Source organism: Diplodia seriata, assembly GCF_021436955.1.
Source record: "Diplodia seriata strain FDS-637 chromosome Unknown scaffold_3, whole genome shotgun sequence".
Taxonomy (NCBI): Eukaryota; Fungi; Ascomycota; class Dothideomycetes; order Botryosphaeriales; family Botryosphaeriaceae; genus Diplodia; species Diplodia seriata.
Window position 1 is genome coordinate 2,073,058 of NW_027117310.1, and position 18,117 is coordinate 2,091,174.

General features: G+C 58.9%; 7 protein-coding genes across 7 annotated transcripts; 5 read left to right on the plus strand and 2 right to left on the minus strand.

Annotated features, from left to right (window-relative positions):
* Positions 1-193: 193 nt before the first annotated feature.
* On the plus strand, positions 194-882 carry SLS55_003354 (uncharacterized protein; the record flags this gene model as incomplete). Its single annotated transcript, XM_066774830.1, has 3 exons — positions 194-299; positions 464-669; positions 724-882. 3 exons carry the CDS (start codon positions 194-196, stop codon positions 880-882), a joined length of 471 nt encoding a protein of 156 aa, XP_066634949.1.
* Positions 883-968: 86 nt separating this feature from the next.
* Positions 969-1,420, minus strand: SLS55_003355 (uncharacterized protein; the record flags this gene model as incomplete). The annotated part of the gene is made up of 2 exons (XM_066774831.1): positions 969-1,274; positions 1,313-1,420. 2 exons carry the CDS (start codon positions 1,418-1,420, stop codon positions 969-971), a joined length of 414 nt encoding a protein of 137 aa, XP_066634950.1.
* Positions 1,421-2,280: 860 nt separating this feature from the next.
* LGD1 (L-galactonate dehydratase) lies at positions 2,281-3,730 on the plus strand (the record flags this gene model as incomplete). The annotated part of the gene is made up of 3 exons (XM_066774832.1): positions 2,281-2,325; positions 2,382-2,486; positions 2,534-3,730. The coding sequence occupies 3 exons, from the start codon at positions 2,281-2,283 to the stop codon at positions 3,728-3,730; spliced, it is 1,347 nt and encodes a 448-aa protein (XP_066634951.1).
* Positions 3,731-5,862: 2,132 nt separating this feature from the next.
* Positions 5,863-6,916, plus strand: SLS55_003357 (uncharacterized protein; the record flags this gene model as incomplete). The annotated part of the gene is made up of 3 exons (XM_066774833.1): positions 5,863-6,018; positions 6,098-6,628; positions 6,686-6,916. 3 exons carry the CDS (start codon positions 5,863-5,865, stop codon positions 6,914-6,916), a joined length of 918 nt encoding a protein of 305 aa, XP_066634952.1.
* A 965-nt stretch (positions 6,917-7,881) lies between these two features.
* On the plus strand, positions 7,882-8,482 carry SLS55_003358 (uncharacterized protein; the record flags this gene model as incomplete). The annotated part of the gene is made up of 4 exons (XM_066774834.1): positions 7,882-8,009; positions 8,068-8,268; positions 8,327-8,389; positions 8,443-8,482. 4 exons carry the CDS (start codon positions 7,882-7,884, stop codon positions 8,480-8,482), a joined length of 432 nt encoding a protein of 143 aa, XP_066634953.1.
* A 3,811-nt stretch (positions 8,483-12,293) lies between these two features.
* SLS55_003359 (uncharacterized protein) lies at positions 12,294-13,366 on the minus strand (the record flags this gene model as incomplete). The annotated part of the gene is made up of 2 exons (XM_066774835.1): positions 12,294-12,958; positions 13,027-13,366. 2 exons carry the CDS (start codon positions 13,364-13,366, stop codon positions 12,294-12,296), a joined length of 1,005 nt encoding a protein of 334 aa, XP_066634954.1.
* A 1,599-nt stretch (positions 13,367-14,965) lies between these two features.
* Positions 14,966-15,829, plus strand: SLS55_003360 (uncharacterized protein; the record flags this gene model as incomplete). The annotated part of the gene is made up of 1 exon (XM_066774836.1): positions 14,966-15,829. One exon carries the CDS (start codon positions 14,966-14,968, stop codon positions 15,827-15,829), a length of 864 nt encoding a protein of 287 aa, XP_066634955.1.
* Positions 15,830-18,117: the final 2,288 nt, after the last annotated feature.

The window sequence follows — 18,117 nt, forward strand, 5'->3', positions numbered from 1 at the left end:
GAGATGAATAGACAGTAGGGGTGGTACCCCACTATTGGTATCGCATAGGTCATGATACGTTCTGGCGTTTTGGCCGACCGCACAAGGCTGCATTTCCATGCATGAGTCATCTAAGCATCTCATGCATGTTCTTGGATCTTATGGAAACATCTGCAACACCCCACTTTCCGTTCAACACAAGTCCTCCTTCACAATGCCGCATACAGCATCCAAAAATGTCCGCGTCGGGGTTGGGGTATTTATCCTCAACGGCAGGAATCAATTCATAATTGGCAAGCGTAAGGGCAGCCACGGTGCCGGTATGTTCGAATCTTCGGTTTTTACATAACATATCGCGGGAATATGCACGGCAAGGTGTCAGACGCTTGTCCACACACTCCCAACGCTTCATTTGAGTCTGCTTTTGTGTCCGGGCAACGCTGCAGATGCCATGAAATCTCGAATGGTACTGAACAGTGTACAGGTACTTGGGCACTCCCAGGTGGCCACCTCGAATTCGGGGAGAGCTTTGAAGAGTGCGCTGCAAGAGAGACACTGGAAGAGACAGGGCTGGCAACGACGGACGTGCACTTCTTCACGGCAACCAACAGCGTCATGACCGACGTCGATGCCCACTACGTAACCATCTTCATGACGGCGAGGATAAGTGGCGATAAGACGGAACCCGAGGTGAATTTACCACCTAGGCCTGCTTGCTTGGACCGCGCTAACAGGTGTTTGCAGAACCTTGAGCCGGAGAAGTGCGAGTCTTGGGAATGGGTGGGCTGGGAACGGCTGCGGAGCATGGCAGAGGAAAGCAAGTCTGGAGAAGACGGGTCGCCGAAGCTTTTCTTGCCATTGGTGAATCTTTTTGACCAGCGTCGGGGGATTAGTCTCCCTTGAAACATTCATAAACCGGTCATGTGCGAACCAGAGCATTAATTTCGACTGCTATTTGACAAGCTTCACAAACTACGATGACATGGCACTTAGGATTGCGCAGCCTTGGCCTTATCCTTTTCTAGCATCTTCCTCCGCGCAGCCAAGACCATCTCTTCACGGCGGCGCTGCAGGTTCTGCTGGCGCTCTGCCTTGTTCTGCGACCACGCCGACTTCTTCGGCGGTTCCTCCAGCGGCGTGGCATCCCCATCTTGGATCTTGGAGGCGAGCTTGTATCTTGTTATCAGGTCCGGTTGCGAGGGCGTCGCGGCGGGTTCGCGCTGGGCGGGGCGCGCTTGGGGCTGCGGGGGCATGGGCGGCTGGAAGGACGGAGGCGGCTTCGCAGAGTTGGTCAGCTGGTCCCGGGGCATAGGCGAGGAAGACGGCAACATACGACTTCCAGACCCCTTCCGGTCAGGACGCGCTCGGTGGTGGCGGCGACGTTGTTGCCATTGCGCGACAGGTCCCACATGATTTCACGGCGATCCAGCTGGGGGAACATCTGCGAGACCTGCTCGACGGCGGCGGGGTTCACGCGCGGGGCGGCATTGCGGCTGCCGGCGGGGCGTTGGTGGCCCTGGGCGGAGGAGGGCGAGTTGTACCAGCGGAATATGAGGAAGCTGACGACGATGATGACGAGCAGCTGCGGGATGTTGAGGGTGCTGCCGCCGTCCGACATGGGCAGAGACGGCGAGTGGACGCGATTCCGGGATTGAGAGGGCGGGTGTGCTGCTCAGCTGCAGGTTGGTGGTGTCGGGACGGAAGCGGGCGGTGGAGGACGGCGGCGTCGTCTGGAGGCGCCGAAGAAGCCAAACCCCTGCCGCATCACCAACCACCTCTGCCGCCAACACACGACAGCAACGTCGGTGCAGCCGCACAGGGCTGCAGTGTGTCGTCCTGACTCGCCGTGCCTGCAAAGCCGCCGTCTACTGCCGCCTCGTCGCCTCAGCGCACCCGTCTATTTCTCCGCCGCCACACGTCCAGGCCCGCCTCGGCTGCATTTGCACACCGGTTTGCGGCAGCCAAATGCCTTATTCAGCCGGCTGGGGCCGAGGTGGATCGGCGGCGGCGTGGGGGAGCGACCAACAGATCGCCAGTCAAGCATTTCCAGCAGCTGCAGGGAGCACTCGCCGAACGCTTGCCCGAGCTGGTGAATAGTGGCAGACTTGTTGGCCGCTGCGTCCCCCGCGCCTCTCCCCACGCCAAGTTTTCCCACCTATCAGCCCGCGCTGAGCCCCGCCGAGGGGCATCGTGGGGTCCAGCATTCTTCCGTCAACGCCGCTTCGCATTTATATCTGCCATTGCTCCCGGCCATTGGCCTCGCCCATCCGACTCTCCTCGTCGTCCTCCCCTCTGCCCGCCATGGTTACCATCACCCACGCAACCACGCGCGATGTGCGCTTTCCCGTGCGCCGCCCTGCCCGCTAACGCCTGTCACACGCCTTGCACTGACTGCTGCCCAGACTTCTCTTGACAAGACCGGCTCCGATGCCATGAACGCTGCTGGCGATTATTCGGCCGCCTACTGCATCCTGCACACCGATGGCCAGTTCGAGGGCCATGGCATGGTAGCTGCGCTCCTTCTCCTGCTTCGGACCCGTGCTGACTCGCCCAGACCTTCACAATTGGCCGCGGCAACGAGATTGTGTGCCAGGCAATCAGCCAGCTCGCCCAGCGCGTGCAGGGCAAGTCGTTGGACAGCCTCGTCAAGGACTGGGGCAAGACTTGGAGGTATCTGGTCGCCGACAGCCAGCTGCGCTGGATTGGCCCCGAAAAGGGCGTCATCCACCTTGCTCTCGGCGCCGTCGTGAACGCCATCTGGGACCTGTGGGCCAAGACCCTCAACAAGCCCGTCTGGCGCATTGTCTCCGAAATGTCGCCTGAGGAATTCGTCCGCTGCATCGACTTCCGCTACATCACCGACGCCATCACCCCCGAAGAGGCAGTCAAGATCCTCACCGATGCCCAGCAGGGCAAGGAACAGCGCTTCAAGGATGCTGAAGCCAGCCGTGCCGTGCCTGCATATACCACCAGCGCCGGCTGGCTCGGCTACGGTCAGGACAAGATGAAGGCGCTGTTGGAGGAGACCCTGCAGGCAGGATACAAGCACTTCAAGCTCAAGGTCGGCACTTCCATCGACGAAGACCGCACCCGCCTCAGCATCGCTCGCGAAGTCATCGGCTTCGACAAGGGCAACATTCTCATGGTCGACGCCAACCAGGTCTGGTCAGTGCCCGAGGCCATTGAGTACATGAAAAAGCTGGCAGACTTCAAGCCCTGGTTCATCGAGGAGCCCACCTCGCCCGACGATGTCTTCGGCCACAAGGCCATCCGCGAGGCGCTAAAGCCCTATGGCATTGGCGTTGCCACGGGCGAAATGTGCCAGAACCGCGTCATCTTCAAGCAATTGCTCCAGCAGGGTGCCATTGACATTTGCCAGATTGATGCCTGCCGGATGGGAGGTGTCAACGAGGTGCTGGCCGTGCTTCTGATGGCCAAGAAGTTCAATGTGCCCATCGTCCCGCACTCAGGCGGCGTTGGCTTGCCCGAGTACACTCAACACCTGAGCACCATCGACTACGTTGCCGTCAGCGGCAAGCTCAGTGTCCTCGAATATGTCGACCATTTGCACGAGCATTTCCTCCACCCCAGTGAGATCAAGAACGGCTACTACGTCACTCCTGCTTCGCCTGGGTACAGTGTGGAGATGAAGGCGGAGAGCATGGAGAAGTTTGAGTTCCCTGGAAAGGACGGCGTCAGCTGGTGGAAGAGCGCTGAAGCAAAGTCCATCCTGGAGGGTGAGAGGATATAAACTGGCGCGAGCCACGGAGCATAATATATGTTTAATGAAGAGAATATAAATATCACTCAACGCACCCTCTCGGTTTTCTTTGAACATGTTTCCTGTGCGATTTTGAGTAACATTGAGCCTTTATCCGTTCACGTAATATTACTTAAGCCTTCCCTCTGTCAATGGTCCAGTACTACATATGGCGGCTGACTTGTAAGTGGCAAAGGTTAGTACATACCACCGCAGAATATGCCTGGTAGTCACATCAGAAATCGAAGCATCCGCGGTAGCCCTCCGTACTCAGAACTCATATGTTGCTTTGGCCATCCGTCGCTCTTGAAGATGAGCTCGCGCTTTTCTATGGAGAATGACTGAACCTGCGGTCATCTCACCCACGTCCAGACAGAACCAGCGCCAAATGGATCTCCTTTTGAGCCATTTCCAATTCAACGTCTTATCCCAAGCGTCAAGTTGAAGACTATGAACCATCCACAGTGGCAATTTCCTCAGCCAGTAGGAAAACACGAACGTCTTAACTCCATCCGGTAGCATGCCGATTATGCACTGGGATAGGCTGAAAGGTTCATCAAAACAAAGATGCCCAATATTATTGTGTTGATCAACACCAGGTCTCAGTCTGGCCAAACGAGATTGAGACTGCAACGGTCCCACCCGTACTCAACCAAAGAACGAATACACCACACCATGATCGAACCCGCGTAAAAGGTTCGAGTGCTTTTGTCCAAGAGCAGCATCAGGTCGGGCCAATTGTCGTCCCTCTTGCTGCCAAGATCCACAAGTCGGGGATTGACAAGCCGAAGAGCATAGATGAAGGAGCCGGGTTGGGTCCACAAGCAGCTGGCCGTCGTGCTTGGCAGTGGGGTTCGTCATCTCTGTTGACTTTTGTTGACTTGGCACTGACACCTGGCGTCTCATGGATCTCTGGACCCTCGGTCTGCTGAAGGTCGGAACACTGCCCAACACCATCATAGAGAGAACCGTCGCTCGAAGCACCACGCGTCGCTTTGAGCCAGGTCAGGTGTGCGCTCTTCACTCATTCGTTGGCATGTCCATATCTCGTGGGAGGATTTTGAACGGAGCAGCAATAACGTCGGAGGATTCTTTTAACGGGGTTGCCGACTCGTAGAGCGATGTAGACCCAGCGAAGTGGACCTATGAATCAACAGTAGCGAAACACTGAGGAGAAATTGGTTCTGGGGGACCGGTGCTCGTTGGAGTACCGGCGAATAATGCACCGAAGTGGACCTATGAATTAACAGTAATAACAAAATACTAAGACGACATTGGTTCTGGGAGACCGACACTCTTTGGAGTGACGGCTAGTGGTTCACCGAAGTGGACCGAAACAATTCACACCGAAGTGGGCCACTGATGGTGACAGTTTCCGTCTGTCAAGACGTCCGGCTAACGCTACCGGCAGCGACGAGGGAGAGGATCGAGAAGCTAAGCGCAGGGGAGGCACACGTTGACCGGAAGGAGGGTGACGAGAGAAAAGAAGAGGAAGAGAGCGGATCGAGGCCTATAAGTGAGTTTGCGGCGTACTTGAAGTTCCAATGCCCATTTGCGAAGTTGCGATGCCCTTTTTCCCCGGCGTAGATGCCCTTTTTCAAAGTTGCGGTGCCCGTTCGCAAAGCTGCGATGCCCAAATATTCTGGAACCTGCTGTGAGGTTGTGTGGCCCTCCCACCCTCGCTCCTTGCTACCGCTGTGTGCCCTTGATTCACGCATCAGGACATTCGTAGAATACCACCATCTCAAATGCGTTGGAATTGCTTTGGTGAAGCACGACGAGCCCTCGCTGTCAGCAGAAGTTGAGATTCTGGTCCGCTGTCCGTGGAATATAGGATGTAGTCTCCCTAATAGCGAGGTCTCTGGCATGCTGAGACTATTAGGTCTCCGGTCGTGTGACCTGTTTCGTTCTTGATCTTGGTATGCGCGACACGACGCGTCCGTGGTGGGGTTGACGCGGTCGTGCTCTTGACGCGCTGCATCGCCGACGATGGGCCGCTTTGCCCTGAATTCCATCGGAGAAGCCCCACCCCGTCAGCAGCCCTACAACTCCCCTCCAGTTCCTACGCACCGGGCCCCACCAGACATCCGCCTTCGACCCGGCGCAGACTCAACGACGCGACGATGCCATTCTCCCACCACAGCCACTCTGGGCAGTTCTGCGCCCACGCCAAGGGCACGCTGGAGGAAATGATCCAGGCGGCCATCGCCAAAGGCTTCCACACCTTCGCGCTGACCGAGCACATTCCGCGCGGCGATGGAGACCTATACCCCGAGGAAGTGCGTACGCCTGGCTCTTGATGACGGGCGCGGAGGCGCGGCAGCGGTGAGGCTGACACGCGGGCTGGGGCACGTCTAGACCTTGGACTCGGCAGGGCTCATGCAGCTCTTCGACGATTACCACCGTGAAGCGGTGCGGCTGCGCGAGGCCTACCGCTCGCAGATCCAGATCCTCATCGGCATGGAGACGGAGTGGATACGGGAGCCCGAGTCGCGGCAGTGGATCACAAAGCTGCAGCACAAGTACGCCTTCGACCTGTTCATCGGCTCGGTGCACCACATGCACACGGTGCCCATCGACTTCGACAAGGCCATGTACAGCGAGGCGCGCACGCGGGCCGGGGGCACGGACGAGCGGCTGTTCGAGGACTACTTCGACGCGCAGCTGGAGATGCTGCAGGCGCTGCGGCCGCCAATCGTTGGCCACTTCGACCTGGTGCGGTTGCTGAGCGATGAGCCAAACCGGAAGCTCCGGCAATGGGCAGGAGTCTGGCGCAAGATACAGCGCAATCTGGAATTCATCGCCGCTTACGGCGGCTTGCTGGAATTGAACACGGCCGGGCTGCGCAAGGGCTTGTTGGAGCCGTACCCGACCAGCGAGATCTGCGAGGTACGTGTTAGGCAGGATGTTCGTCCGGAGGGGGTCTAACGTTCTAATCCATGCCAGGTATTCTTGGGGCTCGGCGGGCGCTTTACGTTGTCGGACGACAGCCACCAGGTTGAGCACGTAGCCACAAACTACACGCGGCTGCCCGAGTTCCTCGACCGCGTCGGCATCCGCGAGCTGTTCTTTCTGCAGGCTGGGCGCGAGGGCGCAGATGCGCGCTTCCCGGGCATCTCGCTGGCGAGGGTCAGCGCGGCAGAGGTGGCAGGGCAGCTCGCGCAGCTCGACGCGTGAAGGCGCGGGTTTCCACGACAGGCGGCGGGGGTTCGGTGGAGGCCGGGGGGCGGTGGAATGCGGCACGCGCAGGGCTTAGCTTCCGCGTGGGTGCTGAACCAGAAGGGGCAAATGTACGGTGGGAGCGTGGTGGGCGGACGAATGACAGTGGTGGGCATCCCGGCAGGCAGAGGGGGCGAGCACGGCAAGGCCCGCAGCGCCGCCACGCGCACGGTAGGAGCATTTCTAGCGACCGGGCGACCCGGCAATTGGACCAGGCGATGACCCGTACCGCAGCGCTGGGTTGCCCCGAGAGCGGGGTGCTGCGCCAGCTGGGCTCCGCAGAGCGTGTGATGGGGCGCGCCGACGTGGCGCGCACCCCGGTGTTGATAAGGCGGTTGCGGGCCAGCCGAGAGCGCAGCAGAGCAGCTCCAGCGGCGCTGCGAACGGGGCCCGCACGTGGGCTGCAAGCGGTGCGCTGGGCGGCGGTCGATCTCGCCCGCAGATCGCAGTGTGGTCGGCGTGTTCTCTCAGGCGGGCGCGCCCTGCGCCGCCATCGCTCCGACGTCTCCAATTGCAGCGTCGCCGCGGTTACACAGGCCGCAGCGCCCGCTTTTCGCTCGTCAACCGCGCTTCGTTGAAAAAGCACACTGCTCAGCATTGCTCCGCCCGTCGCCATTCGGCCGCCCGCGTCCAGCAAGCTGCTCGACGGCTGCCCTGCGCGCGCCGCCCGCCCCGCGCCCCCATTCGGCCGCCACGCGAGCGCGGGCACCAGAAGTCACGACTCGCCTCTACGTGATGGTACCATTCCACGCTGCCTCCTGACGTGATGCTCGACGTCCAATGCCCCAGCGCTGGCCGTGCCGCAGCTGCCCAAAGTGCCATTGCCCCAATATAAAAGCCCCCGCCCTCGCCCGCCGCATCCGGCTCTGTACCCGTCAACCTTCTTCCAACCATCTCTCCCGCACCCCCCAACCGCAGAAACAATGGCTGTCACCAAGCAAACCCTCGCCCCGGGCAACGGCGTCGACAGGCCGCGCGCCGGCGACGACGTCACCATTGAGTACACGGGCTACCTGTTCGACGCCAGCGCCGCCGAGAACAAGGGCAAGAAGTGAGCTCCGCCACGGCCCTGCCTCCGGCTCACCCAGGCTGATGCCCAGTGCGACCAGGTTCGACTCGTCCATCGGCCGCGGCGACTTCAACGTCAAGATCGGAATTGGCCGCGTCATCAGAGGTCCGGTTCCCGCGGAGGCCCCTTTGCGCCGCGAGCACGAAGCTGACTTGGATCCAGGCTGGGACGACGGCATCATTGGCGCGGGCAGCAGCGAGGGCATGTCGTTAGGCGAGAAGGCCACCCTGACCATCTCGAGGTACGTTCCTGGCCCGAGCAGAACGCCCCATGACGCAGCTAACCAGACCACGCCTCAGTGACTACGGCTACGGTGCCAACGGCTTCCCGGGTCACATTCCGCCCAACGCCGATCTCGTCTTGTAAGTCCCTGCCCTGCGTCCGCTCTTTCGATATTTTTCTGACACCTGGACAGCGACGTCGAGCTCAAGGCCATCAACGGCAAGCGTGCCTAGGCTACGGGTTAGTTTTGCCTTCAGCCCACCCTTCCCTGTCCCCCTGTTCCAATCCAGGAACGCGCGGTTGTCGGCTCCCAAGCCGCTCCCGCGGCGCTTCTTGCGGCCCTCTGATGCCCCAAGCTTCTCCCGATCGTTGCAACCTTAGTGGCGGTGCTGACGGCCCAGTTCCTCCTTAGCGGCTTCCCCGGTCACATTCCGCCCAACGCCGATCTCATCTTGTACGTCCCCCTCCTGCCAGCTGTTTCGCTGGCCGTCTCGATGTTTTTCTGACGCCTGGACAGCGATGTCGGGCTCAAGGCCATCAATGGCAAGCGTGCTTGAGCGCTTCGCAGCTCTATGCATCCCCATCCATATCCGTGGGCGGTATTAGGCATTGCAGGAGCTCCGGGTGGAGGCCATCGTGTGTGCTCTTCGCTTTCTCCTTGCTGCTTTGTCTGGTGGAAAAAGAACCACGATTGATACGTAAAAGTAAAACAACAAAAAAAAATCATTTGCTCTACGGTTCGCTCCCGCCGCGATGTAGTTCGCGCCAATTGCGGCTCAACGCCTCGCCAATTGCGTGATTTGCAGTCGAGCTCCCTGTTTCACTCACCTTGACTTTGCTTGCCTATATGTACGTGTAGCATTGTTCGCACCCATCCATGCACACCGCATCTTTGATCTGACGTCATGCAAGGCATTCTGACATGGTTGAAGGAATGCGCTTGATTGCAGGGGGTCGGCTTGCGTTGATTCATTGAAGAGTCCAGCAGTTGGCAACGACGAGGAGCGTAGCAGGTTGATGCGATGACTCCAAAAAGCTTGTGTTGTCAATCCTTTGCCCGACCAGGCATCACGACACACTGCCGGGACTGTTCCACGGGAACGTTCCCGGATACCCTGGGCCAGGTACGCCTGGGCCGATCATGGCGGAGTGGCGTCTTGGTGAAACTCACCGGCTGACGCATCTTGACAGCCGGCCACCCAGTCAGAATGCGAAAATGGAGCAGCAGGTATGGATGTCTGGAGGCACGGAATGACTGCCTGCACACGGCTAATTCCTTGCTCGGCCCAATGATCCGTTAGAGTGCGGAAAAGCTACATGTCGTACAGCAAGAAAAGTCACGCAATCAGCCTATCGGCATGTGGAGTCAACCCGACGTCCCCGAGATTTCCGATTCGCACTATGCATGGATGGTACTTGTGGATTGCCATTTTTTTTGTGACTGCTACCCGCTGTAGCCGCAGGAGTCAAGAATGCTGGTCAGTGCCCAGCCTCAACCAGAAGGACCATCCCAGCCGCGGAAGCGGGTTAGTATCGCTTGTCAGAGCGTAGCACAATCCGGATTTAGAATAGCCACCCACTAGGCCGCTACCGCATTGTGAGGCGGCTTGATAGACTTTATCACAACTGCCCACTTGCATTTCGCGTCTCTGGGCCTCGCGGCTATCGAGGGTAATGAGAAAAGAAAGGAACTGCATGGGACAAGAGACCTGTCATATCGGGATACGAGGCCGGAAAAAGCAATGTTTCTTTTTTCGTTTCTTTATCCCCCTCCGTTCAGGAGAGGAATTAAAGTGGGCATCATGAGTCAACTTCCATACCATATCGTAGGTCATCCATGATTTCTTTTCTGCGTATGGGTGCCTTGTCCGTTGAGTGGCTTGGCCGTTGAACTCCACCTCAAGTCATTCCGGCCCTAACGTGCTTATACAACCCGCTGTCACCACAGTATGCGTTGCACAGGCCCAGCCCCATTCTTGCGGGGCGAAAAGAACAAGGCATTCGCGGCGGGATACTAGAAAGGTATAGTGCTACAGGGAGCGTGGTATTCTTGGCTGGCGGCGTAGTCCTTCGTCCTGGTCGTGTTCTGATGGAGATCGACAAGCCCTTGTTGCCCGAGATCTTCCTTATCCCCAGCAGTCATTGCTGAGCTTGCTTGCCATGGTTTGGTGATGGCCATTGGCAGTGACCGCGTACGTTTGGGAGCTCACTTCACTAGTCATTGTCGCACAGCAGCAGTTTGACCCGTGGGGCAAGGCCGTGAAGAAAAACATGGTAAAAGGCGACGACATCGGAAAACGCTGCATGCAAGTGTTGCGGATGCGCGAGTAAGACGACGCATCCTGTGCCATAACATCCCTCACTACGAAAATAGATTGCAGGCTCCTGCAACTAGACAGACCACAGACCATTGGTGGGGAACGACTGCCACCTGGCGGGCAATAGCGACCGCCTGAGACCGTGTTCCTCGCTAGGGGCTGGTGTGGATGTGCACGTACGTTGTAGATCGTTGGAGCCTGCATGCGTCGCCGATTCGTACCATGTCCCGATAGTGCAACCGCCTCACCCGCGACACGCACGACGTTTCTCTGTTCGAAACGTGATGGGTTGGTATACTTTCAGCCCATGCGCGCTGCCATTCCAATGGCGCAACATCAGTGATCGACCATCACGTCTCAAAATCCGAAGTGCAACTGGATTTCATTTAGCTTGGGATCAGCCAATCATAGAGGCCAGCTTCATCGACCCGGCATGGTCCCACCATACCATGTGGTGTTAGAGAATCCTCGACGCCCTCCAAGCTCGCCATTAAGTAGGCAAGGTATTCGCAGGCGTATGGAATTCGAACTTGTAGTAATGTTTGCTCCTGTTTGCTTTGCCGTCAGGTTCGCGTATGCGCATTTGCAACGTGAAGGTTAATCATCACTGCCTTGTATTTGGCGTAAGCCTCCTTAGACCCGTATTTAGTCCATACCATTGGTTTAGACTACGCAAGCTTAGTAACGTAAGATTTACACTGCTAAACCTATATCATACTTGTTAACTTTGACAAAATTATTATATAAAGATCAAAACCTATATTTGTCTCTAGTTACTTATTAACCACCTCAGCTAGTGGTTGCCGTAGTATAATATGTATCCAAGCTATTAACTGGTTCTAGAGCCTCTAACGCCTTAACTAAAGAGTAAACGATAACACCAGCCATAAGAATACCGGTAGCAGACTATAAAGACGTTCTTATGTAAGTATTGGTGCCTAATTTTATAACTTGAAAGGCGAATGATAGCGATGATAACTTGAGACGGCACTGCGATGAGGTCGTGATTGGGAAACTAAGTCGCATGTATCAAGCTTCCATCTTGAAACACACGGGGACCTATACACGCTATTATAGCGGGTGACATGATAATTGGGCCCACCCGCCGTTGCAGTGTTGCACCATACTTACGCGGGTAGTTGAATTCAATATCCGGATGCGATTGGTTGCATTGAAGACCAACGTCCATAGCCGGACAACGGATTCAACAACCATTGTAGGAAGAGTGTAGCGTCCTTAGTGGATCTAAGAGGGCTCGGATTTCTGTCACCTACTGTGCTATCTGATGGTGAACGAGGCTGAATGGATTGAAAGACAGAGAAATGAGGAAATATGCTGGCTGCGCATGCTAAAATAAGGCACATAATCTATAGGCTTGGCACTGTTTCTTGGTACCGGCGGAAAGATTGTCCACACGACGATCGAAGAGGCTTTGAAAAGTATATTGCGGAGCGACAGTCTATGTGGTTCTGCAACCGTAGGATATGCCAAAGTATGGCACTCGTCTGTGCATGAAATGGATCGGATTGAGGCAAAGAGCTTAGCACGATACTCATACAGACGTTGAGGTATGTGTCAGAAAGGTGATTTGGTCTTAACCAATCGCTACACTTGGAAGAGCACAGTAGCGAAAATGTTTGAAGAATTCCTGCTCAAAATACGTCCAATCAGGAGAACACTTTAAGAACGTCTCTACACTGGTCTGTTCATCGTCTCATGGGGCTGTTTACGCATTTTGCCAGCCTTTGCCCAGAGTCTCGGCCACTTTGTTATCGCTCCAGTACCAGAGATTCTTTTGCAAGTCCTTGTCATTTGCCACAGTGCTGGTTTCCTCTTCTTGGGAGACGGGGACAAAATACTTTCCCTTCACGCCCTTGGACATTACGTCTGGGCTTGCTGCAAGATACATGGCCGTAGCTGCGGCCTCCTCTGGCGTGTGGCCAACTTGTTGGAAGACGCTCTTAGCTGCGGTGCCGACCAGGGTGCCGAACAAGTCTTTCCAGGAATCCCAGGCGTCGGTGGGGATGTTTCCCGGGAAGAATGAATTCACATAGACGTTAGAGAGGCCCATATTATCAAGCCGGCGAGCCAGCTCACGGGTGAAGAGGATGTTTGCAAGCTTGGAGCGCGCATACCTCCAGAAGCTGTCCAGGGCGGCAGGGGACTTGGTAGGAGCAGGGGAGGTCAGCAGCGGCAGGCTAAGCTCCTGACAGGCCAGATGCAGCGAGGATGAGACTGTCAGGATGCGGGCTTGGCCATGTTCGGAGGCGGTCTTTTCAACAAGAGGCAGTAGCAGGTTTGTCAGGACAAAGTGACCGAGGTGGTTGCCGGCGAATTGAAGCTCAACACCCTGGGGCGAGAGCTGATAGTCGGCTGACAGAGGAAGGGCGGCTGAGCGGCATTAGTCGCGGTGTGCTGACTGCATGCAAGCAAGCAGGAAAAACAAAAGCAACGGGTACCGTTCAGAATGAGGATGTCGAGCCGGTCAAGACGGTCCAACAAGACGCGGGCAGCGCGCTGCACGGCGTCCACGTCAGTCAGGTCGCAGCGAATGAAGTCGACGCGGCGGGTCAGGTCGCTGTCGGACAGGCCGTGTTTCTCGGACCACTCGGCCCTGGCGTCGGCGAAGCGGGACTCGGAGCGGGCGACGACATATATCTTGGCGGCGCCGTGCAGAAGCAGCTGGGCGCAGAACTCGCGGCCAAGGCCAGCGGAGCCGCCGGTGACGACAGCGACTCTGCCGGTCAGGTCGGGCGTGTCGGCGAGGGTGAAGTTGTGGGACGTCATGGCACCGGCCATCCGAAGTAGGGCCAGCGGGTTGAAGGTGGGGAGGTGGGCGACGGGGTTGAAGAGCAGCGGCGGCATGGTGATGCCTGTCCGGGTCGAGGGCTAGCGGGGTGATGTCACTGCTGCGGCCCACGTGCAAGGTGGACCTGCTCCCTTCCGCTCGCTCAACGCCATGCGTCCCCAACACCCGCACCCTCCTCGACAACGTCGCTCTCGCTGATTGGTAGCCATGCTGCGCGGGTTCCTGGCGGCGCACATGGCTGTTTCGACTCGGATGCCGTGGCATGTGAGGGCCCGTCCCATGATCCCGCTGGTCTTGTCGCCGCCACCCATGCAGCTTCTTTTCCCTCCAGCAGGGCGACCGTCGGCAGATGGACGGCACGCAACAAAGCCCGCGCCTGGACTCGGGCTTTCCAGCTTGGCCTTCCTGGGAGCGTCATGGACGTGGGTCTGATCGGGGCATGCCGAACCAAGGATGAAAAGTCTGCGTTGTTCTCACCTGCGCAACGACGAATCGGAGCCGTGTGCCTGGCAGCAATGGGACGAAGGGATGCGCCGCGCCGTTGAGCCCTGGCCGGCTTGTCGTCCGCTGCCGCCAGCCCTGCCGCTCCACCAAACTCTGTCTCCAGATTTGCAGATGCAGCCGTGGCGGCATGAGAGGATTACCCTATCGATACCGCTGCCTTCCGCGCCGACATGATGCCCCACCGACCTGTCGCCCTCGAGATGCAGCCCTCGTCACATCCACGCCCGCCGTCTGCGCCGCCGCAGTCCCGGCCCGATGCCAGCACACGGCTGCCGGCGTCGCACTGCTGGCGCTGACTGCAGCTGGGCTCATGCGCTCCTGCTCTGCTGCGCTCTGGCTCTGCTCCGCTTTGGCTTTGGCTTTGGCTTTGGCTTTGTGCGCTTTGGCTCTGGCTCTGGCGCGCTGTGGCGCTGCTGCGTCGGCCGCGCGGTGCGAGAAGCCATCTCGCGTTGCTGGGGGCCGGGCCAGCGGTGCCTGTCGATCGTCAGGCTGCGGCGGAGAGCCGTTGCATCTTGGGATGCTGGGCGCGCGCATGGGGCGGGACGATCGCGTGGGTGCTGGGCTGGCATACGCACGCATTGCGGCAGCGCAGGCGCCGGCAGCTCTTGGCCTGGCCGAGGCCACGCAGGCCTTTGCAAAAAAAGCTGAAATGAGCCGTCCTCACAGACCGGGCGCTTGTCAGGGGGCCCAGTCAGCGTGCAGCTCGATCAAGAAGCCCGAGCGGCGCTCCAGGCACGTATGCGCCCCCATTGGTCCGCGTCAGCCACCAGACCTCCACCCATGGCCGCCGGCGATGCTCAATTTTGAGCCTGCCCGCTAGCCCGGGTTATTCGCCGGCGCCGCTCGACCCCTAAGCTAGCGCAAAGACGTCCGCTTCCTTGTTATTTCATAAACCGCGCACCGCCCGCCTCCCACTCGGCCCTCACACGTCTCCGCGTTGCTGTCTTTTGCTCCAAGCTGGGTCTTGCACACACTCCTTTGGCTCTCTAGCTACTTTCCAAGGCTCCCGGCGCACATTCTCTCAAAGACGCAGCCCTCTTAGCTTTCCATCTTCCATCACTTCAGATCAACACAACAACCTGACCATGCAGACCATCACTGTCTCTGCGGCCCTGCTCGCCGCCCTTCCCAGCGTCATGGCCATCGGTAAAGCCGTCGTTGTCAACAACTGTGACGACGCCGTCAACGTCTGGACTGCCGACACCGAGCGTGGCCAGCTCGGCCCCAAGTCCCTCAAGGCCGGTGGCACGTGGTCTGAGGAGTACCACATGGTCGGCGACGGCAGCTCCACCAACGGCGGTGTTTCCATCAAGCTCAGCACCACCGACTCCTGCGAGGGCGCCATCACTCAATACGAGTACACTTACAGCTCCTCGGGCGATCCCGACCTCTGGTACGACATCTCGAACGTCAACTGCAAGGGTGACGCCTGTCCCTTCTACACCGGCGGCTTCTACCTCGATGCCTCCACTCCGGTCGACTGCGGTCCCCTGACGATCCTCTGCGACGCCGTCTACAACCTCTGGAACGACGACAAGGCGACGCACGGCACCGAATCCTCCAGCGACACGACCCTCTACCTCTGCGGCAAGGACGGCGACTCTTCGTCGATCGAGGTGTCGACCGAGGTGGCGTCGTCGACTGCCTACAGCTCGTCTGCTGCCACCAGCTTCGCCGTCACCCCCACGTCCAGCTACGTCGCTCCCTCGTCGACGCAGACCCCGACGACTCTCGTGACGTCGACCCCGGCCGCGCAGGTGCAGATTGAGAGCTTCGTCGGCGGCGACGTGAAGGCGGAGGCGGTGGAGGAGGGCGGCAACATTGTCACCGAGATCGTCACCGAGTATGCCACGGCCGTCGTCACCGAGTACGCCAAGCGCTCGCCCGCGCCTCACGCGCACCACAGGCGCGAGCACCGTCACCACAACCACCCCCACCACCGCAAGTAAATCCGCCGGGGATTGGGTAGTGTGGATTAGTTCGATTGCATTTTCTGTGGGATTCAATTCTCGCTCACCCGTCCGGTGCGCGCGGCAAAAGGACCCGGTTCATGGTACACGCGGGGCTGATGGAGCACGCACATCGTCGACTCGGGACCCGGATCTCCATGGGCGGGCCGGGCGCGGAGCTTCACTTCTTGTCAATAGAGGCCTTTTAACTGGGTAGAGAGCGTTTTCGGAACAATGGGAGGCGATTTCACTTCAGATTCTTCCGTCACGATGCCATGACTGTTTTCTTCTCTTCGACGCCTGATACACCTCTACTTTGGGCACAGCGGGGAGGCAATGCGTGCCAGGCTTGGTGGTATATTGTATAGCTGCGCCTAGCGGCGAATGACATTCATTTCGCGCTGCGAGCATTGTCTTATCGTGATGTATCTGCACGTCTGACCCGGCGCGGCGCTGGTACGACGCAGGCGCGTTCCTTGGCGATATGCAGACGTAGGCTGCTGACGACTGCACTCCACTCGGCGCACCCGATGCTGACGGCGGCAGTCAGCAGTGGCGATGGCGACGTTGGTGTTGTGTGTATGTTTCCCGCGTCTGGTTGCTCGCGTTTCACGCCAGCCGTCGCGAAACAAGACAAGCCTCGGGGCCAACCTTAACGCGGCGCCTGTGGTGCTTCGCGCGCCGCATCACCCATCATCCTCTGAGTGCAAATTACTCGGCGGCGATCGCATTGAGATGGGCGAGTCAGCGCGCGGCGTCCCAAAGGGGGAAGCGCATTGGGGCCCGCGCGTGCTCTATCAATCTCCGCGTCCCAAGCATCCTCCTCCGCGCGGCTCAAATCCCACCCAGCGCGCCCTCGCCCAGCTGCTAATTATGGCGCCGGGATGCCGCATCTTCTGCTCGCTCTGCTCTGCCTGCGCTGCGCCCGCACGGCCCCGGCATCACGCCTTCCTTCCCTCTTGGCAGCCGCGAGCCCGCGACGTTACGAGGCCACGGGGCGACGTCGAGCCCGCCCGGCCTCTCCACCACCCATCCATCCACACTCCTGCCCCGCCACCTCATCAGCGCTGCCGTCCACTCACGGCCTCCTGTGGCCCAGCAGCCTGCGCGCCTGCCCCGACAGCAAGCGCCCCCGGCGGCCATGCTATCCGCCCTGGGGATTGGGTGATGAGGAGCATGGATCCGGGCCACGCTATTTAAAGGATGGACCAGGCGCGCGCACCGCTCCCATGCCTGCGCTGCCCTGCACTCGGCACATCGCCTGATGCGCACATCTGTATTGTATGTCTTCGAGAAAGGGGACCGCCCCTTCCCCCCCGGCCAACCGCCGCCTGCTCGTGACGTCGATCGCTGAACATCGCCGTGGGGTCCCTCCGGCCGAGTTGATCGCAATCCGTCGACCACTCACACGCCTTGGGGCTCAGGGGCTCCATGCGGAGGTGTCACTGGCCGAGGTGTTCCCCATGCTGATGCCACCGGCCCTACCTCCTGCGCCTGCTCGTCCGACCGCTTAACTCGGCATCACGTACCGCACAGCCACAGCGAGCAAGGACTCCCGCCAAGCCGCACTTCCGCCTTCTTCGACGCCGTCGAAATCCCTTCCTGTGGGGCCACGACAGGCACTCGTTGCTAGTCGTCCCATGCTCTGCTGCCCCCCTTCTGCTGACTCCTGTGCTACCACAAACAAGCCGGCATCGACCCGTTTGGACCGCTGTGCCGGTCAGGCAAGCATCGCATGCGTTTCATGCTGAGGCGACTTCCGTGCTCTGCCTCGCTTCGCGCCCCCGTGAGCACCAGCTACGTGCATGACTCGAGGCCAGTTGCGCAGCTTTGCCTGCCTCCGCACCTTCACCCAGCGCACTCCTGTATCAGAACCTTAATCGATCCTCTTGGCTTGCCACTACTGCATGGTCAGGAGCTCGCCCCTGTGTTACGGACCCGGTCGAGGCGGTCAAGCCTCCGGTTAGGAGAGCGCTCATTTGAAGCTTCGTAGGCCTACCTTCCTTCCGGACGGGGACACCCGCTACACGTCTCTTGGCATGTGTGCGTGCTTCTGAATCTACAATTTAGCTACATAGCACGCCGGTCTTGGCCAGGCCTTCGCTATAGCTCTCGACATGGGTTCGCCTTGAGAAACCGCGTAACAATGATCATAGCTTTGCCGGGTACGAAGAAGGAGGCGTGATGCCGCCAAGGCAAAGCCACGGGCTCCACTGCCGCGTATGATGTATGCTTCGATGTCAATTTGAAGGTGCTGTTCATTTGCAATTTCGGCATTCTCTCGCTGG